This window comes from Mercenaria mercenaria, chromosome 16 (genome assembly GCF_021730395.1).
Source record: "Mercenaria mercenaria strain notata chromosome 16, MADL_Memer_1, whole genome shotgun sequence".
Classification (NCBI taxonomy): domain Eukaryota; kingdom Metazoa; phylum Mollusca; class Bivalvia; order Venerida; family Veneridae; genus Mercenaria; species Mercenaria mercenaria.
Genome location: NC_069376.1, coordinates 23,089,618 through 23,111,364, shown reverse-complemented (window position 1 = coordinate 23,111,364; position 21,747 = coordinate 23,089,618). Strand labels below are relative to the sequence as shown.

General features: G+C 34.9%; 1 protein-coding gene across 1 annotated transcript in view; it reads right to left on the bottom strand.

Moving 5' to 3' along the window:
* LOC123539667 (peroxisomal acyl-coenzyme A oxidase 1-like) overlaps positions 1-20,778 on the bottom strand; it is a 35,061-nt gene extending 14,283 nt beyond the window's left edge. Inside the window, exons 1-10 of the mRNA XM_053525806.1 lie at positions 20,574-20,778; positions 18,637-18,799; positions 18,150-18,310; positions 17,027-17,134; positions 16,673-16,792; positions 13,591-13,706; positions 12,149-12,318; positions 3,766-3,928; positions 3,176-3,353; positions 1,878-1,933 (exon numbers count right to left, since the gene is read on the bottom strand). Coding sequence (XP_053381781.1) covers positions 1,878-1,933; positions 3,176-3,353; positions 3,766-3,928; positions 12,149-12,318; positions 13,591-13,706; positions 16,673-16,792; positions 17,027-17,134; positions 18,150-18,310; positions 18,637-18,799; positions 20,574-20,688 — 1,350 coding nt within the window. The 5' untranslated portion in view covers positions 20,689-20,778. The remainder of the gene's footprint in view (positions 1-1,877; positions 1,934-3,175; positions 3,354-3,765; positions 3,929-12,148; positions 12,319-13,590; positions 13,707-16,672; positions 16,793-17,026; positions 17,135-18,149; positions 18,311-18,636; positions 18,800-20,573) is intronic.
* Positions 20,779-21,747: the final 969 nt, after the last annotated feature.

Below are 21,747 nucleotides of genomic sequence, written 5' to 3'. Positions count from 1 at the left end.
GGTAAAAATTTTTTTAAACATTAAAAACTTAAAGCAATAAAAAATTAAGTTCAAGATTTAAAAATTTTTATATGAAACAAATGAAATGAAACCTTGTACCTTTCGGTATTTACTCAAAAAAAATGATTCTAATATAGTGTGCTATTGATAAGTCCCGGGCCAGTACAAATTTCAATAAAAAAATTACCTAGCACGGGGTTTGCTAAATTTTTGAGAAGGGGTAGGCGTGGGGGAGGGGACCCGGGGTTGGCCAATGCAGTTATTCATTACCACTTAAAATTCGTCCTTACACTAGTCCTAATTTAAGTTATGTTTGCTTTTAAAAGGGTTTTAGGGTATATTTATGTTTTTTAAGTTTAAAATGTAAGTCATCATAGAAAACCGATCTTGGATTTCTTTTTGTTTTTAAATTTTGTAAATAAACGTAAATGTTTTGTATACAAAAAACTAAAAATGCGCATATTGAAGCGAAGGCCCGGAATGAAAATGTATAAAGATAACATTTCTCCCCTCCTTTGCAAACGTAATTTAAACATAGTTTTTCTTTCTAACCGCATGCAGGGGGATGTTATTGCTACACAAATGTGATGAAAAAAAAACAACATACCTTTTAAAAAACATCGTATTTTCTTTTTTTTCCACCCGCTAATAAAAAAATATAAGACTTGAAACAAAACCAATGGTGAGATATCTCCGGAAAGTGTATTGATAAAACGAGTTTCAACAGGAACAATAAGTGCCCAACCCCAAAAATAAAAAATAGCAAAACATTATTATTATTTCGCAAATTTCTTCTTTCTATAGTAATTAAAATCATTTTGGAAAACCGTTTACACCACTGGAACCCCTTTTATTTTTGGGCCTCGTTTCCCCTCCCAAATTTTTCCGCTGAATTATGAAGAAAACCCGGGAAATATGACAAATTATTAAAACAATAAATATCAAATATAAAAATTTTTTTTTATCAAAAGTTTGAGCGGGGGAGTGAAATAAAGCCTTTAAATAAAAATGAAAAATAAATTAGTGTAAAAAGTTTTGAGTCTACGTTTTATAGTATATGAACGTTGGTAAAATGATTTGTTTTTAAGTAAAAGAAAGTAAATTTTTTTATTTTTGCAGAAAGGTAACATTATAAAAAGAATAACATTTGTGACTTTCCACACTAAATTTTTTAAAAACTTTTTGAAAAAAAATTGATAAAATGCTGGGCAGAGCCTCGCATTTTTTATTTTATTCAACCTTTTAATAAATTCAGATGAAAAACACTCATAAATATCCCATTCGTAACAAAATATAAAATATCAACAAAAAAAGGGAAACAATTTATGCATGCATTATAAAATTTTTAAGCTATCTATCAACAGACACTAACAAAAGGGAAAGTCACAAAAAAAAATTTTATCCCATGTTTTCCAACAATCAATTAAAAAAACTTTGTTGTTTTTCATAAATTCATTAAAATTCCAACCGATATAAAGCATTTTAACTTCATTTCCATAGTATTGAAAAAGGAAGCGAATTAATAGCCTATATGGCAGCAATCCCCTCATTTAAAAATTTATAAAATGAGTTTTAAAAAGAGTACAATTTTTTTTGAATTTTTAAAGCATGGATTAAACAACATTTTAAAACAAAAAACACAATAGTTGTAAAAGTCCAGAAAACTTTTCGATTAAAAAGGGGATCTTTGGGTTTTTACACTGAAGCACGGCTTTTTACTAAAAATTGAGTGCTGCGACAATGAAAATAAAAAAGAGTTTAGAATAAATCCTGCAAAAAAAGGTATTTATAACTTAATGAAAATTTTTAGAAAAAAACAATTTTTAATCCACTATTTTTGAAAATGACAAAAAAAGTTTTTGGTTTCCCCCGATTACCAGCTTCAGTAGCCTTTTCCATGGTTTCGGGACATCGCTAAATTTTTTTCGACCATCTTAAAAAGTCATTTTCCCTTTTCTTAAATTTTTTATCATAATAAAAATGTTTGTAATGGGTAAATTAAGTTCGCAATATTTTGAAAGATTCCGTAAAGACATAATACGTGCAATATCTGAGAGGGAAATTTTTTATAACTAACTACCCGAATTAAAAGAGTAATTTTTTTTGGCTTTTGCAATACTATCCAGATTAAAAAATACCGTATAGCTTTGTTCTATAATATATTTTTAAAGTAGGTACTGACACCAGTTCCAAAAGAAAGTGTGCACTTATTTTTTTTATTTTTTTCCGGGTTTTTTTCTGAAAACTTATGTTGGTACCAAAATTTTAAAACAGTTCGTAAACAAATTGGTGTGCATTTTGATTTTTGGTTTTTCCCAGAGTGAGTGTAAAAAAATGAAACAAAATCGTCGGGGAATTTTTTAAATATTTAAACTAAAAAAATGCACCTTTCTTTTGGAACATATATAACCGAATCTACAATTAATAACTAAATTTTATGTCTTTTTTTTCCCGCCACAGTTGAATAGTATTACAAAAAACCCAAGATTAAGAATTATTGCATAAACGCTTGATACCTGCAATATATGTGTGGTATTTAAAATACAATGGTAGCTGATGTAGAACATTTCGTAATGTTGTGTTGCCGTGCGTGCGTGTGTGGGTTTTTTTTTTTTTAGACAATTTGTTTGTCGTTTTGGGCATTTCAAAGTGCCATAATAATCTTTAAAGTTTTGTCTTCGTTTTTTCGCACCACCAACACAACAAAAAGGAAAATAACAACGGAAAATAAAAGAAACAAGAAGCGACAGAAAAAAAAATTTTATCAAGCGTTGGTGTGTGCCTTTTAAAAAAAATTTCGTTTTTTTGGTTTGGCGCGTGGCCAAATTTAAAATAATACTTATTTGGTGCTATGAGCTGCGGCTATTAAAACATATTTTTAAATTCGCTTGGGTACGCTCGTAAGCGAGCAATGAAACATTTTTTTAATTTTTGGGACATGCCCAACCAAAAAAAACGAAAAAACTTTGAAGTGGGACCACAGCCCCCCACAAAAGAACGAACATTTTATCTCGTTCGGCGGGGCGGGGACAGCAGCACAAAACTTTTCTTATGGGACGTGCTACGAAAAATGACATCTTTTGTTTGCGCTTTTTCGTTTCGTTTTACCTTGTTTTTTTTTTTTGTCGCATTGTGAAAACAAAATTCAAAGTTTTGGGGGTTTGGGGGGGTATACCCCCTTCACACTGGAGATCATGACAGTGTTTTCCCCTTCGTATGTACATGCGGGGGATGTCCCTCCAGATTTTGGGATCCCCCTGGCAGTAAAACCCGTCCCCACACTTAGAATTGTCTATACCGTTACTTGTGACCTCTGCGGAAAATGCTTTTAAGCCAGAAGATAGACCATGAAGCTGTAAAACATGTTAACCCGGATTTCATACACTGAACTTAAAATATTGTGACCAATTTGTTTTATAATTATTGGGAAATACTAACACATTTCTACTGATATACCGAAGGAAAAAAGGCTGGACTAATATTATCTTTTAAGCTCATCTTTTCCTATATTTTGATATACATGTACTTTAAGAAATAGGTATTAAACAAAGACCGGTCTTCTTCTAATGTGTAGTTTTCTTGTTGACCCAAAATCAGCAATCCAACACAGCCACACATTGTCAGTAAGACTGCTAGTGTATTTATTTATTAAAATTTTACAAAAGCTAAACAAATACCAAAGAAATCAATATTATAAACGAAACATTTTTCAAATTTATACAGATTTAGCAAAGTGCATAAATGTAGGGAAAATAAAATTGTCACCGCAGCCATCTCATCCAGGATTCCCTTCTCCATATCTGCATTTATTCTCATGTATTCCTTTACCATCATATTTCCGCTGAAGATAAACGCATACGCTGCAGCCAACAAGGGGACTATTTTCTCTTGTTGTGTCTGATAGTCTATCACTTGGGGCTCCTCGCCACTAAAAGCAAAACAAGAAACATCAAGTTCGTCTTTTGTGTGACAGGAAAGGCCGTACCGGCGACAGTAACCATCAGAACAAATCAACACCCTTTACAATATTTACAAATTTATTTACATAAGATGATTATTAACAATGAATAGATGGGAAAAGAAAAAAAAACTAATTATAAGAAAGAAAAAAAAAATTCAGTATCTCTAGATACAAAAGTTCTTATAGTCCATTCTAATCTGACGTGACACAGGTCTTTAATGTAATTGTGAACTTTAAGTAGCACAAACAAAACAGATTTCTAAATTCAGTCCCTTTAAACCGTGAATACGTTGATTCCGTGTTGGCTCCCTATGGTGATGGGTGATTGATCCCTGAGCTGACTTCAGAGGATAACAAAAATCATCGTCTTTGCGGTTTACGGCACAACCATGGGACGAAAGCTCTGCGCTGGGAATATCACATCCAGGCGAGTGAAGACAAGTGAACCTCGGGCATTGTACTTCCGGGTTATGACATCACCAGGAAAAATCGTCTGGCGGAAGAAGCTAAAATATATAACATATGGTAAGCACCCAATAGCAAAACAAATAAGTCAGGGCATAAAACTGCTCCTTTGGGTATACCATACCTCCGTAGGCCCCCATAAATAATACGTGCTATTTAAATACAAAATATATGTGCTACTAAGTTCAGACGTCACATGATTAAAATACGTCACTTATTACTTCCATTATTACAAAGAATTACTTACTTAAAAGACTAAAGTTAAAGTATGAAAAAGATATGAAAAGTATATGATGAAACCATTATAGATACGGACATGATAAACTGCAGCTATTATTTACAACTACAAATTAACAAAATTCAATGTAAATCAAACGTTATATGAGAGTTGGCATCCATATAATATCTAATGCCATACACTACAACGGACATTAATTAGATGTGCTATAGACTGGCACACAATTACAAATTACAATAATATATTACATACAGGGTGCTAGACTTGCCATATAGATTTATACATAACAATACAATGCAGTAATGGCGTTCCATAATAACGAAATGTTTGACATAAGTTTTTGAAACAAAGTACTTTATAAATATCATGTTACAAATTTCAGTACAAATTTACATCTTATATAAATGAAACATTTTAGATTCCTCTTTCCAAATAATTTACAAAAGTCTGAAAAAATTTAATAAATCATCCTGACATACCGAAACTAGCTAAAATCATATGCCGAAAAGTAAATGTTACAGAATTCTATAGAATGAACAAAAATTTACCAAATAAAAATCGTAATGCAAAAATCATACAAAAATCTAACAAATAAATTTCTTACCTCGATCGAGCATAAATTTCTAGCAAGAAAATAATTCAGACATAGATTCGTCTATAATGTCGTAAGGTGGTTTTGCGCAAGGCATATCTAGTCCAGTCTATTTAAAGGATAATGTCCCGCCAAATACTAAATTTCATGGGATTCACGGCTAAGCCGTGGACTCCGACTATTTGTGTTTCCACTGGATTCACGATATAGCCGGGGAATCTAACTACTTTGGCGCGGATTTAAATTGACAATTTGAGACCCATTATAGTGGTTTTGGGGATAAAAACATAAATTACTGAAGTTTATAAAGTATTAACTTTCTTATTACTGAACAGAATTTAATGAAATTTACATGGAAATTTAAGTTATGAAATACAGAAAAACATGAGAGGTATTTCATGCGTGAAATCTGACATTTACCTCAATAACTCAAAAATTTACAAAAAGATGATGCAATACCTGCATTTACAATACATATAACATAAGGCCCGTATGTCAATTTGTGACACACGTCCCCCCTTAAAAAGAAAATTTATAATTTTCTTAAATGAAAACAAATTGGCATACTGCACATAGCAAACACAACAACAAAAAAAAAAAAAAAAAAAACACGCTGTCACTATCTGTACACCATATAATATAGCCACCTGTCTACACTCTACTTAAATAATCTGCACCTACATTTTCTCTACCAGGAATTGCTCTAATACTGATCCTATATGGCTGTAATGCCAATGCCCATCTCATCAGCCTGGAATTGCTAAGTTTCGCTTTATTCAAATAAGGTGAGCGGCTGATGATCTGTCTCTAATACAAAGTCTTTACCGAACAAATACCGGTGAAACTTAGCTACTGCCCATACTATCGCTAAACACTCCTTCTCTATCACTGAGTACTTTTGCTCCCTAGGTAGCAATTTTCTACTAGCATACGCTACAGGTAATTTCTCTCCATCACTTTCCTGAAGTAATACTGAGCCTAAACCTAAATCTAAAAGCATCTACTCTCAATATAAAAGTCTGATCTAAATCTGGCAACTTCAAAATAGGCGGACCCATTAAGCTAGCCTTCAAAGTCGGGAAAAAGCCTTTTCTTGACTTTCACCCCACTCTACAAGATTTGGCTGACCCTTTTTCGTCAAATCTGTGAGTGGAACTGCAATGGCGCCGACATTTGAGATAAACTTAAAAAGTATCAATAGAAGTATGCATACAAAATAAATATCTGTCAATACCTTTGAGAAATTGTCTAACAAATCTACTACTTCCTGTTTACATTCTACTGGTAACTCTGGATTTACCTCTACATCTTTGTACGTTTCTGTACCCTGCTTTATAGGACACAAAACTATATCCTTTTCTACTCTACTCGAAAACTCATCACTACTTTCATTCGGATCTAATCTGTCATAATCTCTCTGATCCTCCTCTACAATAGCTGCTCCAACCTTACTTAATATACCCTTATCTGGTATAGACTTACTATCATCCTTCCTTTCACAGTACTGTTTGAGCATTTTTTGCATGAAACTTTTTTCAACTTTCCGTCTACATCTATCCTGTAATCTAGTCTATTTACTACCTCTACTACTACGTAAGGACCCTTCCAATGTAACAACAATTTATTATTTTTTCGTAGGTAACAATACAAGTACCTTACTACCTGCCTTAAACCTCCTATCTCTAGCCTTCCTATTGTAATACTTCTTGTATCTAGACTACTTTTTGCTAACTGTTGCTGAGCTATCTTACACTATCCTCCAACTTGTCTTGCAAATCCATAACATACTGGTAAGTGGTTTACCTCATCATTCTCCGTCTTACCAGCCCATAACTCTCTTAGCACAGTTATCGGTCCACGGATTGTTCTACCATAAAGTAACTCAAAGGGAGAAAATCCCAAACTTTTCTTGCGGAACTTCACGGTAAGCAAACAACATAGCATTCAAATACCTATCCCAATCTCTAGGTCTCTCACTACACATACGCTTCAACATTTGCTTCAAACTACCGTTAAACTTCTCTACTAAACCGTTACACATAGGGTGTTTACGGTGTTGTAGTTAACTGCCTTAATGACAATAACCTACTAACTTCTGCCATAAGGTCTGACGTAAACTGCGATCCACAATCGGTAAGCATCTCCTCTGGCACTCCTAATCTACTGTACATATCTACTAATGCCTCTGCTACTCTCTCAGTTTCAATACTAGGTAGCGCTATGGCTTCTGGATATCTAGTAGCATAATCTACCATAGTCAAAATGTACCTGTTTTTCCTATCAGTCATAGGTTCGATCGGACCAACGATATCGACGGCAACTCTCTTAAACGGAGTATCAATCAAAGGCATTTTTCCTAACGGAACTTTACTTACTCTACCCTTAGCTATAGTACGTTGACAAATACTACATGACTGACAGTACCTCCTAACCTCTGCCATTACAAGTACCGGGTTTTGTAGGACATGTACTTACACTAAGCATACCTAACTCCTCAACATCACTTAGTTCTATAATGCTATTTCCACTCTCTGACCTACTTGACTTACTATTTCTATTCTCCCCTTTACTACTTTCCTGTTCCTGCTCTACTTCTAACTCTGCTGCTGCATTAGCACTGTTACCGCCGTACTTTCCACTCCTACAGTAATATGAACTATGCCCTATTCGACCACACTTATAACACTTCAGTACACCAAAGGGTTGAAAACCTCTACCTCTATTAGCAACATTGCTACTACCTCTATTACTAGTGCCTACATTACGACTACTAGGATAGTGTCTCTGAGGTATTTCATATGGTTTATAGCTCCGGTCCTTATTGGTTCGATTCACGACATACTTGGGACCTCCACGAGTCTTTGCAAACAAATCTGCATCTTCTGCTACATCCTTAGCTTTAACTAACTTCTTACTACTCAAATTCTGGTATAGTTCTCTATTACATACATCTAAAAATTGGTCCCTAAGAATAAAATCTAACAATCCTTGGTACGTTTTCTCTACCTTACTCAAGCTAAGCCAACCATCTAAATATCTACTTATTCTGGCTAGAAACATCACAAAGGTCTCATTATCCCGAGGCCTCTCAGTTCTAAACTTTTTCTTATAGCCATCGTCAGTGAGTTCGAACTGACGTAGCAAAGCGGCTTTCAGTTTATCATAATCCTTCCTATCTTCCAACGGAAGCCTATCAAAAACCTCTCTTGCCGTACCCTTTAGAAGGAACGGTAAGTTAAGTGACCATATCTCTTTATCCCAATCCTGCGCAACAGCGTACGTTTCGTACACATTCAAGTACGCATCCATGGAATCAATTTTCTCATCAAAGGGAGACATCTTAACCTTTACCTTTTTCTTACTCATCTTTTCTAAGTCTGTCTTAAACTTATGCTCTGTTTCTAATTTCCTACTTTCTGCTTCCTCCTTCTCTGTTTCTAACTTCCTAGCTAACATTAACTTCTCCTTTTCCATTTCTAACTTATCTTGTTCTAACTTACGTTCATATTCTATCTTTTCCTTCTGCAACCTAGCCTCTAACTCTAACCTTACTCTCTCTGCTTCTAATCTTTCCTTCTCTGCTTCTAAACTACTTTGTTTTTCCTCACGTTCCCTAGCCTGCTCTTCCTTAACAAAGTTACGTAACTCCTCTCCTTCATAACCTAACTCCTGTCCTACCTTCGTTAACTCTACTACACTAGTCATGATTACACTACGTTAACACTATATAACACTACAGTACAACAGCTACTATAACAACCTGAGACACTAGTTAAACAAACGTGAGGGAATACTAGACTACACTAGTTTACACTAAGGCTATACAGTTACCACTGAAGCCAAAACAAAGTACTATACACTACGTATATACTACACAAAACGTCCTCACTAAAATAATACACTAAGTTGCGCAACAGTACTATGTGTCAATCAAGGTTGCATAGGCAACAATGACAGTAGGCTGTAACAATACCTTAGCCTTATCAAATATCAATCAACTGTAACTGGTGTTAACACTTTAGTGTAACAAATAAAACAAAAATAAACCAAAGTGCTTTATCCTAAGATAAAGAATAGGTATAACACAACAGTGTAGCACTAAAACATAAGAGTAGGTTAAAATAAATGCAAGTAAACAAGCTTGCTAACACACACAAATGAAAAAAAAATAATATGTATCTGGTATGTATAAAAGCACACTAATACCTAATAGGATCACTGGGAGAAGTAGGGCGACGCACAAGTAAGAGTGAGTAGGATAACTCTCCTTGTCAAGGGCGGGGCACTCTCAGCACAGATATATGATGGCTTAATCATAGAGTGACACAAAAACCCCAAAAAAAATAAAGGAACGAACTCCCCCCCAGAATCCAAGTGTCGTAAACAACTGTCTATCAGTCTGTGACCACTAAAGCTGGTTAGCTGAAGCTATGGATCTGTCTTGTCTTGTCTGAGGTAAGACGTCACTCTGAAAAATGAATAAAACTATTATATGTGTAACAATAAAACAAAACAAGAGGAATCTTTACAAATTATTGCTGCAGTTAAATGGGTGTTAATAATGTTCGAATAGCTACTGTGTCTGGTCGACCCAAACCCACTTCTGACACCATTGTGACAGGAAAGGCCGTACCGGCGACAGTAACCATCAGAACAAATCAACACCCTTTACAATATTTACAAATTTATTTACATAAGATGATTATTAACAATGAATAGATAGGAAAAGAAAAAAAAACTAATTATAAGAAAGAAAAAAAAAATTCAGTATCTCTAGATACAAAAGTTCTTATAGTCCATTCTAATCTGACGTGACCAGGTCTTTAATGTAATTGTGAACTTTAAGTAGCACAAAACAAAACAGATTTCTAAATTCAGTCCCTTTAAACCCTGAATACGTTGATTCCGTGTTGGCTCCCTATGGTGATAGGTGATTGCATCCCTGAGCTGACTTCAGAGGATAACAAAAAATCATCGTCTTTGCGGTTTTCGGCACAACCATGGACGAAAGCTCTGCGCTGGGAATATCACATCCAGGCGAGTGAAGACAAGTGAACCTCGGGCATTGTACTTCGGGTTATGACATCACCAGGAAAAATCGTCTGGCGGAAAGAAGTAAAAATATATAACATATGGTAAGCACCATAGCAAAACAATATGTCAGGGCATAAAACTGCTCCTTTGGGTATACCATACCTCCGTAGGCTCCCATAAATAATACGTGCTACTTATACAAATATATGTGCTACTAATTCAGACGTCACATGATTAAAATACGTCACTTATTACTTCCATTATTACAAAGAATTACTTACTTAAAAGACCCAAGTTAAAGTATGAAAAAGATATGAAAAGTATATGATGAAACATTATAGATACGGACATGATAAACTGCAGCTATTATTTACAACTACAAATTAACAAAATTCAATGTAAATCAAACGTTATATGAGAGTTGGCACCATATAATATCTAATGCCATACACTACAACGGACATTAATTAGATGTGCTATAGACTGGCACACAATTACAAATTACAATAATATAATTACATACATGGTGCTAGACTTGCCATATAGATTTATACATAACTAATACAATGCAGTAATGGCGTTCCATAATAACGAAATGTTTTGACATAAGTTTTTGAAACAAAGTACTTTATAAATATCATGTTACAAATTTCAGTACAAATTTTACTCTTATATAAATGAAACATTTTAGATTCCTCTTTCCAAATAATTTACAAAAGTCTGAAAAAATTTAATAATCATCCTGACATACCGTAAACTAGCTAAAATCATATGCCGAAAAGTAAATGTTACAGAATTCTATAGAATGAACAAAAATTTACCAAATAAAAATCGTAATGCCAAAAATCATACAAAAATCTAACAAATAAATTTCTTACCTCGATCGAGCATAAATTTCTAGCCAAGAAAATAATTCAGACATAGATTCGTCTATAATGTCGTAAGGTGGTGTGGCGCAAGGCATATCTAGTCCAGTCTATTTAAGGATAATGTCCCGCCAAATACTAAATTTCATGGGATTCACGGCTAAGCCGTGGACTCCGACTATTTGTGTTTCCACTGGATTCACGATATAGCCGGGGAATCTAACTACTTTGGCGCGGATTTAAATTGACAATTTGAGACCCATTATAGTGGTTTTGGGGATAAAAACATAAATTACTGAAGTTTATAAAATATTAACTTTCTTATTACTGAACAGAATTTAATGAAATTTACATGGAAATTTAAGTTATGAAATACAGAAAAACATGAGAGGTATTTCATGCGTGAAATCTGACATTTACCTCAATAACTCAAAAATTTACAAAAAGATGATGCAATACCTGCATTTACAATACATATAAAATAAGGCCCGTATGTCAATTTGTGACATTTTGTCTTCTGTCACTAATTTGGAAATGTTATAGTACATTTGTTTATCAAATGTTTACCACGACACAGACGACAGATGCACAGGAATTGAACCACGAGTGCGTAAAGCCAGATCTGAATGATGAATCGTGTTAAATAAAACTATAAGCCACGTGAAGGTTATTATTTTTTGATGAATATACAACGCTTTACTTCATTTTTTTAACTGATAGAAGAATCGAGCAATCTTATATAGAAAGTTTTAAGCACTGCGTTTGAGTGTTTGTACAATCGCTTCGACGACATTGTTGTTAATATTATTTTCAAAACTTTCAAAATGAACGAAGTAAAAGATGAGGACCTACTTGTTTTTCACAAAGGCAAAACAAGACTTAACTCATATTTTGATTAGTAGCATCGAAGATAAGACTTTAGCAGCTGCGTTTAGTATATTTCATAACAGACCATAATATTCATATGGACAATACAAGTGTCAGTAACCTACCCTGGTCTTATTTCAGTCTGTCGCCGGACAGCACTGTATCTTGTTGTTATCACACAGGCTTGAGCCAGCGACTTTGCACACTGTCCAACAATTAATGCACGAACTAGAACCATTGTGCCATAAGCCAATCTAGGGGTCTCTGGTGCTATATATGTACCATCTCTCTCAACCTTTATGTATTATTGAAAAATAAATTCAAATATAGAGCTGCAAATACCTTATAAAATATTCCAAATGAATTATTGGCAAGCAACATTCAAATAATAATTGTCATTATTTTTGAGCATGGATCCCCTTCAGTTTGGAACCATTCATGTTTACAAACACGTTTGTTTAACTTATGAAGAGTACCTCCCGCTTAGCTCAATAGGAAGAGAGCAGGTCTACGGATCGCGGGATCGTGAGTTTGATCCATGGGTGAGGCGTATGTTCTTCGTGACGATTTGATAAAAGACATTGTGTCTGTTCAATCATTCATCCTCCACCTCTGATTCATGTGGGGAAGTTGACAGGTGCTTGGGAGAACGGGTTTGTACTGGTAGTACAGAATCCAGGCACACTGGTTAGGTTAACTGCCCGCCATTATATTGAAAAACTGTGTTAAACACAAAACAAACAAACAAGAAATAACAACAACAACAATAATAATAATAATTATTATTATTACAGTGACATTACACAGTTTCTTCAATGAAGGTTACTGTGACTGGATTTCATTTATGATTTGGCTTCTGAAAACAAATGCAATACCCGGCCTATTTTTAGCATTATCAACTTAAAGGTGAATCTAGTTTACATATTGAGACAGACAGACAGACAGGCAGACAGACAGAGACAAGCTCCGACACGGTTTAATAGGAGGGGTAGTGTTGGTGCTAAAGTCACGCCATAATAAAGGTGGAGATTCATATTATCCGTCCGGGTATTATTGCAGGCACGGACTGGTGCCGGGCTGCCGACCTTTCGTAAACCAGCTGGAAGCTTCCTCATCATTATACAAAGACACAGAAAGAGAGAAAGAGGGAGATACGTCTGAAGAAAGTAAAATTCCTTTAAAAAGAAATATAGTGGCGTTTGAAAAGTTGATTTTTGCTATAAAGCAAATGAAAACTTTGTGTTCCTGTAGGTAAATGCAAACATACCGGCATTTAAATGATCGCATCTGCATTGGAAATAGAAAATTGATTGTTTTCTTCTTACTTTATAGTATAGGTCTACTAGCACCTGTAGCTTCTCGTTAATTTCATATAATTTAATTTATTAATCTTTACCATCTTTACATTAAATATAGATGGCAGAAAAGCTTACACCATTCAATTTGATTCTTAATAGATCTCAGAGAGATGTATACTAGCTGTTTTCCACAAGCTGACATGACGAAAAAGTGGCAGACACATTTTTTATCAAAGAAATAACAGTCTGGACAAATCCTCAAGCTTTACCTTGGCATATCTGGACAGTAAACTTTCTCTCGGAATCCGAACATTGTCAAATTTGAGATATCCATTGTCCTGCGCATTGAATCCCAACTTGTTTCCAATGTCTCCAGCAGACACTCCTAGGATATAATGTAAAGTCTTCGTTTCACATTCAGAGTAAATATTACATTAGCAAAGTTTAAATACTTCAGGTGTTGTTTTAAGAAAACTTCTTCAGGTGACATGTCTTAAGAAAGCGTAAGGGTTTCAGATGCTATGTCTTTTGAAAAGGTTTCAGGTGCTATGTCTTCGAAAAGGGTTCCGGTGCTATGCCTTTCAAAAAGGTTCCGGTGCTATGCCTTAAGATCAGGTGTCCCTGGAAATGGTTTCAGGTGTGATGTCTTCAGAAAAGGTTTCAGGTACTACGTCTTCAGAAAAGATTTCTTGCGTATTGTCTTTATAAAGGGTTTCCGGTGTGTTGTCTTAAGAAAGAAGTTTAGATGTGATGTCTATAGGAGTTGATGAGATGTAACGACTTTAGAGCTTTACAAACGCTACGTCATTAGAAATTGTTTCAGGTGCTGTCTCTATAGAAACGGATTCAGGTGCTATGTATTTTAAAAGGGATTCATGTGCTATGGCTTTAATAGGGTTTCAGGTACAATGTCTTTAGAAGAAGAGTTTCAGATGCTATGTCATCAGAATGGGTTTAGGGGTTTCTTGTGTTATACCTTTAGAAAGAGTTCTGGTATAACGTAAGTAGAGAAGGATTCAGATGTTATGTCTTTATAATTTGGTTTCCGGAGATTTGTCTTTCGTAAAAAGATTCAGGTACTATTTATTTAAAAATTGACTAAGGTCCCATGTCTTTAGTAGGGGTTTCTTGTGTTATGTCTCGAGAAAGGGTTTCAGGTGTTACGTCCCTAGAAAACGTTTCAGGTGTAATGTGTTTAGAAAGGAATTCAGGTGATTTTAAATTGGAAAGGGTTTCAGTGCTGTGTCTTTCGGAAAATGTAAGGTTTAATGTGCTATATCTTTCGAAAAGGTGTAAGATTTGATGTCTATAGAAATGTTTTCTGGTGTTATTTCTTTAGAAAATGTGCCAAGAGCTATGTCTTTAGAAAGAGTTAAGACTTCCAAAAAGATTGCAGGGACGATGGCTTTTGTGAAGGATTCAGGTTCTATATCGTTTGAAAAGGTTTAAGGTGCTACGTCTTAATTAAGGGTTTCAGTTGATATACAATTAATAAAGGTTTCAGTTCCAATAACTTTTAGAAAATCTTCAGTTGTGGTGTCACTAGTAAGGTTGTGATTTCGTCGGAAAGGGTGTCATATATGATGTCTTTTGCTATGTCAGTTGGAAGAGTACCAGGTTCTGTGTCTTTTTTAGAAAGGATTTCGGATGTGGTGGTCTAGAAAAGGTTTCAGATATGATGTTTTTAAAAGGGGTTTCAGGTAAGATATCCTTTAAAAGGGTTTCAGCCTTCAGTTATTATGTCTTTAGTAAGTTATTCAGACGCTATATCTTTAAAAAGGGCTTCAGGAGTGATGTCTTTAGAAATGATTTCAGGTGTGATGACTTTAGAAAGTGTTTCAGATGCAATGTCTTTAGAATGTTACAAGTGCTATGTCTTTAGAACATGTTTCAGGTGGTAATTTTTAGACAGAAGTTCAGGTGCTTTGTCTTTAGAAAAGTTTCTTTTGTGTATTGCCTTTAGAAAGAGTTTCCGATGTGATGCTCTAGTATGGGCTTCAGATGTTATGTCTTTATAACTGGATTTCAAGTGCTGTGCTTTGTCTTGAGAAAGGGTCTCGGGTGCTATATTTTTGCAGGAGTTTAAGATGTTATGCCTCTAGAAAGGGTTTCATGTGTTATGTCTTAAGAAAGGAATTTAAGTGACGTGTAATTAGAAAGGGTTTCAGGTACTATGTCTTTAGAAAGGGCTTCAGTTCTTATGTCATTCGAAACAGTTTCAGGTGAGATGTCTTTAAAATGTTTTCAAATGTTATGTCTTTCGAAAAGGTATAAAATGTGATGTCTTTAGAAATGCTTTTTGACAACATGTCTTCAAAGATGTTTCAGGAGCCATGTCTTTAGAAAGAATGTCAGGTGCTAAGACTTCAGAAAGGTTCCAATTGCACTGTATTTAGGAAAGGCTTCGCGTAATATGCCTAGGGAAACAGTTCCAGTTTTTTTTTTATCTCAAAAAGGTTTCAAGAGGTATAGAAGCTATATTTATAGTAGGGGTACTGAGAAGCTGTGTCTTTTGAAAGAGTTCACAGCTGCTATATATTTCAAAAAGGTTTCAGGAGCAATGTCTTTAAAAAAATTCATTTGCTTTTTCTTTCGAAACGGTTTCAGGGGCTTTGTCTTTTGAGATGATTTCAGGAGCTATGTCTTTAGAAAGGGTTTCAGGTGTGATGTTTTAAAAAGGATTTCCTATGTGAAGCTTTTAGAAAGGAATATAGGAGCGATGTCTTTCGAGTTTCATGTGATTTCTTTAGAAAGGCTTATAGGTGCTATGTCTTTCGAAAGGGTTTCAGGTGTGATGTTTGTAGAGAGGAATTCATGTGTGATTTTTTTAGAAGTGATAGTAGGAGCTATGTCTTTCGAAAGAGTTTCAGGTGCGATTTCGTTAGAAAGGATAAGAGGTGCTATATGTCTTTCGTAAGGGTTTCAGGTGTGATGTTTTCAGAGGGGATTTCAGGTGTGATGTTTTTAGTAATGATCGTAGGAACTGTGTCTTTCGAAAGGGTCTCAGGTGTAATGTCTTTAAAAGGATTTTAGTAGCTTTGTCTTTCGAAAAGGTTTCTGCTGCAATACTCTAGAAAAGATCATTGGAAAGGGTTTCAGTTGTGATGTCTCTAGAAAGGCTTTTATGAGCTATGTCTTTCGAAAGAGTTTCAGATGTGATGTCTTTAGAAAATGGTTTTAGGTGCTATATGTTTCGAAATGAATTCAGCAGCTGTACTATTAGAAAGGGCTCAAGCTGTTATGTCTTTCGAAAAGGTTTCGGGAGCTATGTCTAGATAAAAGTTTTCAGGTGCTCTGTCTTGAGAAAGTGCTGCATTTGTTTGTTTATTTGACAGATCTCTTGTATCTCACCTGGTAATGTCCTATTGTCCTCCATACTCCTTATCTGCAAGATAAATGCGTGAATGCCGTGACACTTTCCCTTGCTGTATAACTGAGCCATTAGTACAACGTGGTTACATGTATTTCCCACTAAAATGTATAAAGTAGAAAACTTATGAGATGAATCAGTTATTGTTTATGCAGGAAGTGACGTTTAAAACAAAAAATGTACACAGTGCTATCTTCTTACTTACGAGACAGACAATATTGACATTTACGTATGATGTGATGTTCCGTTCATACATACCGTTATATTTGGTTCAAACTAACGAAATCTTGGGGAACTTCTTTTTCATAGGTAAATGAAAGCAAGTAAATACATACATGCAGCTGGCCAGTATTTAATAGACGACACGGTTGGACTGTTTACGACGAACTCCTCCGTCTTTGGGTCATATGTAGCTGTTGTTTCTAACCCACGAATAAATGTTCCTGAAATTACAGATCATGACAATATGTACATTCTCTGTAAAGGATCAAACCAACTGAACTCACAAACCATGTATATGCTAGCCTTTATGAACAACAAAATTAATAATGATAATGATGTGTTTAAAATTAGAACGAATAGGAAAAGCCAACCATTTAGCTCATAGGCCGTTGCCTTGGAACTCATATTCCTGAAAGAGTTCACAATAAGCTGTTTCCAAGTTAATATATTATTGAGCCAAGTTCTCTCTTGAACAATCTGTTTTGTCTTGTGTAAGGTTACAATTGAGCTGAAGTTGGCAAATTCTCTCATGAACAATCTGTTTTGTCTTGTGTAAGGTTACAATTGAGCTGAAGTTGGCAAGTTCTCTCATGAACAATCTGTTTTGTCTTGTGTAAGGTTACAATTGAGCTGAAGTTGGCAAGTTCTCTCATGAACAATCTTTGTTGCCTTGTCAGAAGTCACAACTAAATTGCAGTGGCAAAGTTCTCTCATGAACTGTCAAAGGCTACAAACGAGCTGCAGTGGCCAGTTTCTCCGATGAACGGTATATGGCGTCTTGTAAAAGGTTGCAATTGATCTGCAGTGGCCAAGTTCTGCCATGAACTCTATATTGTCTCGTCCATGGTTACCATATAATTGAAGTCGGCCAGTTCTCTCCTGAACAGTCTAGTCATCTTGTCAAAGTTTACAACTGAGCTGCAATCGGCAAGTTCTCTCATGACAATTTTATGTTGTTTTGTCCATGGTTACAATTGAGCTCCAGTCGACAAGTTCTCTCATGAACAGTCAATGTCGTCTTGTCATAGGTTAAAACTGAGCTACAGTTGCTAAGTTCTGTCGTGAGCAGTCTGTCTTGTCTTATCCGAAGTTGACGTGTTTTATATGTGCTGTTCAATAAACATGTATGTGGAGCTTAGTTTTCCAGTACGTGTTTAAAATTGTAGGTGTTAAGTGCAACGATTACCCTAAAAATACTAAATCATACGTATAGCACGGCATATATTTCAGCCTTACCGTGACCCATTTCTGTCTGAGCATAGGTTCCTATAATCTTGTACTGCTTGGCAGGTTCTACATACTTTTCGACTTGTTCTCTGGTTCCCAGTTTCTCGATTGTAGGTATAAACATACCCCGATGTACACTCAGCGGGTTACCCTCATGCCCTGAGCCTGCCCTGTAATGAACAAATAACTCCCGGTGGGTTACCCTCATGCCATGAGCCTGCCCTGTAATTAGCTAAATACACCCGAAGGGTTACAAACAAGCCCTGAACCGCCCCTATGACAAATTACACCCGATGAGTAACAACGAATGAGATAGCATCATTTCTCTGAGAAACATGTACTTACTCGCTGGCGTGTGCCACTTCTTAATTTTAAGTCAGTAGTGTTGAGTTCTTGCATGATTTATTCAAGTATGTACTTACACGCTGACTTAAACCTGTTCTATTAAGTCATTAGTGTTGAGTTCTTGTATGATTTATTCAAGTATGTTACTTACTCGTTGATGTAAGCCTGTTCTATAATGTCGGTAATGTTGAGATCCTGCATGAGTTTGTACAAGTAAGCATTTTTCTTAATAGATGTATCATACTCTTCGACACGAGTTCGATTCCACCATGGCGAGAATGAGTTCAAGTACTTGTCTTCGAATATGATATTTTCTGCGAGTAAATAAAACGTAAAAGCAGTTTGATAAAGTCAGAAAACGTTATATACTTTGGATGAGGTGTGCTTTTTAAAAATTTGGTGTTTCGGTGGTTTCAGCTTGAAGAAGAAATAGTGTTTAAAACAATGAACGAACAAGGAAAATTACAATTTAGCGGTGCATAGAAACAGTTTGGAATAACGCAAAAACGGTTTCATCCTTACAGAAATACACGGTCAAATCAAATTTAAAAACTAATGTATGTTGGAGCTACATGGACTAATGCTGAAATTGTACAAATATATGTATGTTAAAGTAAATAGGACTCAGTATGCTGAAATGGTACAAGCAAGTGTTTGTTGCAGATATAGAGACTTATGCTGAAATGGTACAAACGAATGTTGTTGCAGTTAAAGGGACTAATGCTGAAATGGTACTAACGAATGTTATTGCAGATATAGGGACTAACGCTGAAATGGTACTAATGAATGTTGTTGCAGTTAGAGGGACTACTGCTGGAATGGTACTAATGAATATAATTCAAGTTAGAGGGATTAATGCTGAAATGGTACAAACAAATGTTTGTTTTGAGTTGGAAAGACTAAGGCTGAAATGGTATAAACAATTGTTTATTGGAGTTAGAAGGTCTAATGCTGAAATAGTAAAACGAGTGTTTGTAAAGGGACTGATGCTGAATTGGTATTGGCAAATGTTTGTTAGAATTAGAGGATATAATACTGAAATGGTATAAACAAATGCAAACAAACGTTTGTTGGAGTTAGAGGGACTAATGTTATCAATAACTGTTTCTTGGAACGCTGGCACTTTTATTTATAAAAAAATAAAAACCTATCATTGTGTGTCTGTTTTTTATACAGATAGCATAAACAAGTTTGCACAACATATAAACTCTGTACATACAAACAAATTTTCACGACGAGAAGACAGTTCCGGTGGTCCATAAGCGGGTATCATTCTTGTAAAGCCTTTTGAAACCCCACCTCGCGTAATTTTTTGTTTTAGTTTTCTACGTTCCATAGGCCTTTGGTTATCATAAAGAATATACTAAACTGTTCATAATAAGCAGAAGAAACTTTCAAGCAGATTAATTTCTATTAAACAGTACATTTTGTCCTATATCACATGTTCTTGAACTGTTCACGTTCTATTTTGTAGAAGATGTCAAGCTTCTTTTTCAAAAGAACTCTGCCCTAACTTTTATGGTTGCTGTGTGTCTAACATAATTATTATTCCATGTATTCCAGGAGTTGAATGTGTGACAAACCATGTATATTTCAAACAAATGCAAAAAAAAGCAAAATGGAAGTGAAAGTAGAACTTTTAAAATAACAAAAAAAATGCAATGTTAAAAATTATTAGAGTTAACTATTTTCCATTTTCAGGAGTACCCAGATAAGTATGTTCGACACACAATATAAACAAATTTAGAGAAAAAATATGTTTGAAAAAGAAGTTTGATATTTTCTACAAAAATAAAATGTCGACAGTCGAAGTACATGTGTTGTAAGACAAAAAAATACGTATTATCAAACAAAGTTACCTTTATAGCAAATATTTTCTCCTTCAGAACAATTCGGTAAATACATGTTATGAATATTACGGGTCTGTCAGGTATAATTTCCAAAATGAAAATTTACCCGAGGGGTGGTCTCAGAAACTTTACAGGATGCATCTAGACAATCTTACGTTGATTAAAACTGTCCGGAATTGCAACATCTAAGCTTATATACAGAGTTTCCATACATAGTTACAAAATTAGCAAGACTCACGTAAATATCTCCGACGTCTAACCATTTTCTTGCCACCATACACTACTTCTGTTAGCTTTTCAGTGTCGAAGGTAGCCGACTGTCTTTCCTTCTGTATATCTGGATTCACTGCCATTTTCACAGTTTACTGTCCAGCTTCTGAAAAATATATCCAACTAACTTGACAGCTATGCCACTTACTCTTTTTTATTATAACAACGAAATTTAGGCCAACATATTAAATTCACGTTTCAGATGAAGAGATTTGAATAAAAACCTCAAATATGTTTAAATGATACCTTATCTGAATGCAGTAGTCAATTAATGTTAATAAATTGAATAAACAACCCTTAACTGCTATTTAACTAAAATTCAATACCAAAAGTAATGTAGAAATGACACAAGATTAATAATACAAGTAGACTAAAATACAATAAATACCATTTTATAACCTAAGTAAACAGTTATCATTCTTAACCGTATAGAGGCCTGTATTTTAACTGAAACTGAACAGTTAAAATCCAGGTCATCACTTGTAAGATATGTTATCCGCTATAATACCAGCGTTAAGTAGTATAGTGGAGAATTGTTGCACGCCCCACTGGCACCAGTTCAGAAAGAAAATGCCTCCGTACGTGTTATACCCTACCCCTAGGTATTCTATAAGAACCATGGTCATGAAAGGGAAAGTGCACTAACCCGTTTCAATCGTACATTTCTGAACTTAAACGCGCAGTTCGGTGAATGGGTACCTAGTATATTGAACAAGCGATAATTTATCTTCCATCGTGCACCAGTCACATTGTCTCAATATTCCATATTGCTGAGATTATCAACATACTTTATGCTTTCGTCAACGTTACTGAAAAAACTTGCTTGACCTTCCCTAATGAACATCCGGTCTAGAGGTCACGGCAGTGTACACATGTTTGGCGAAACGTACACAAACAAAAGCAGAATTTAAAAAAAATCACAATTTTACACTAAAACTCGAAATGATGAATGAATTTCATCTTGTATATGATCTTTAATATGAAATCGTACATTGGTCTGCATCTGTTCTGTTTATTTTATTCATTTTGCACATTTATGCTGCATTTTCACATTTTAGCGAACACGTGTAGTAAAATGACGATTGACATACATTTTCACAACAGCCAATCAAAATGGTTTTGTAAGCTAGAACGGAACTTCA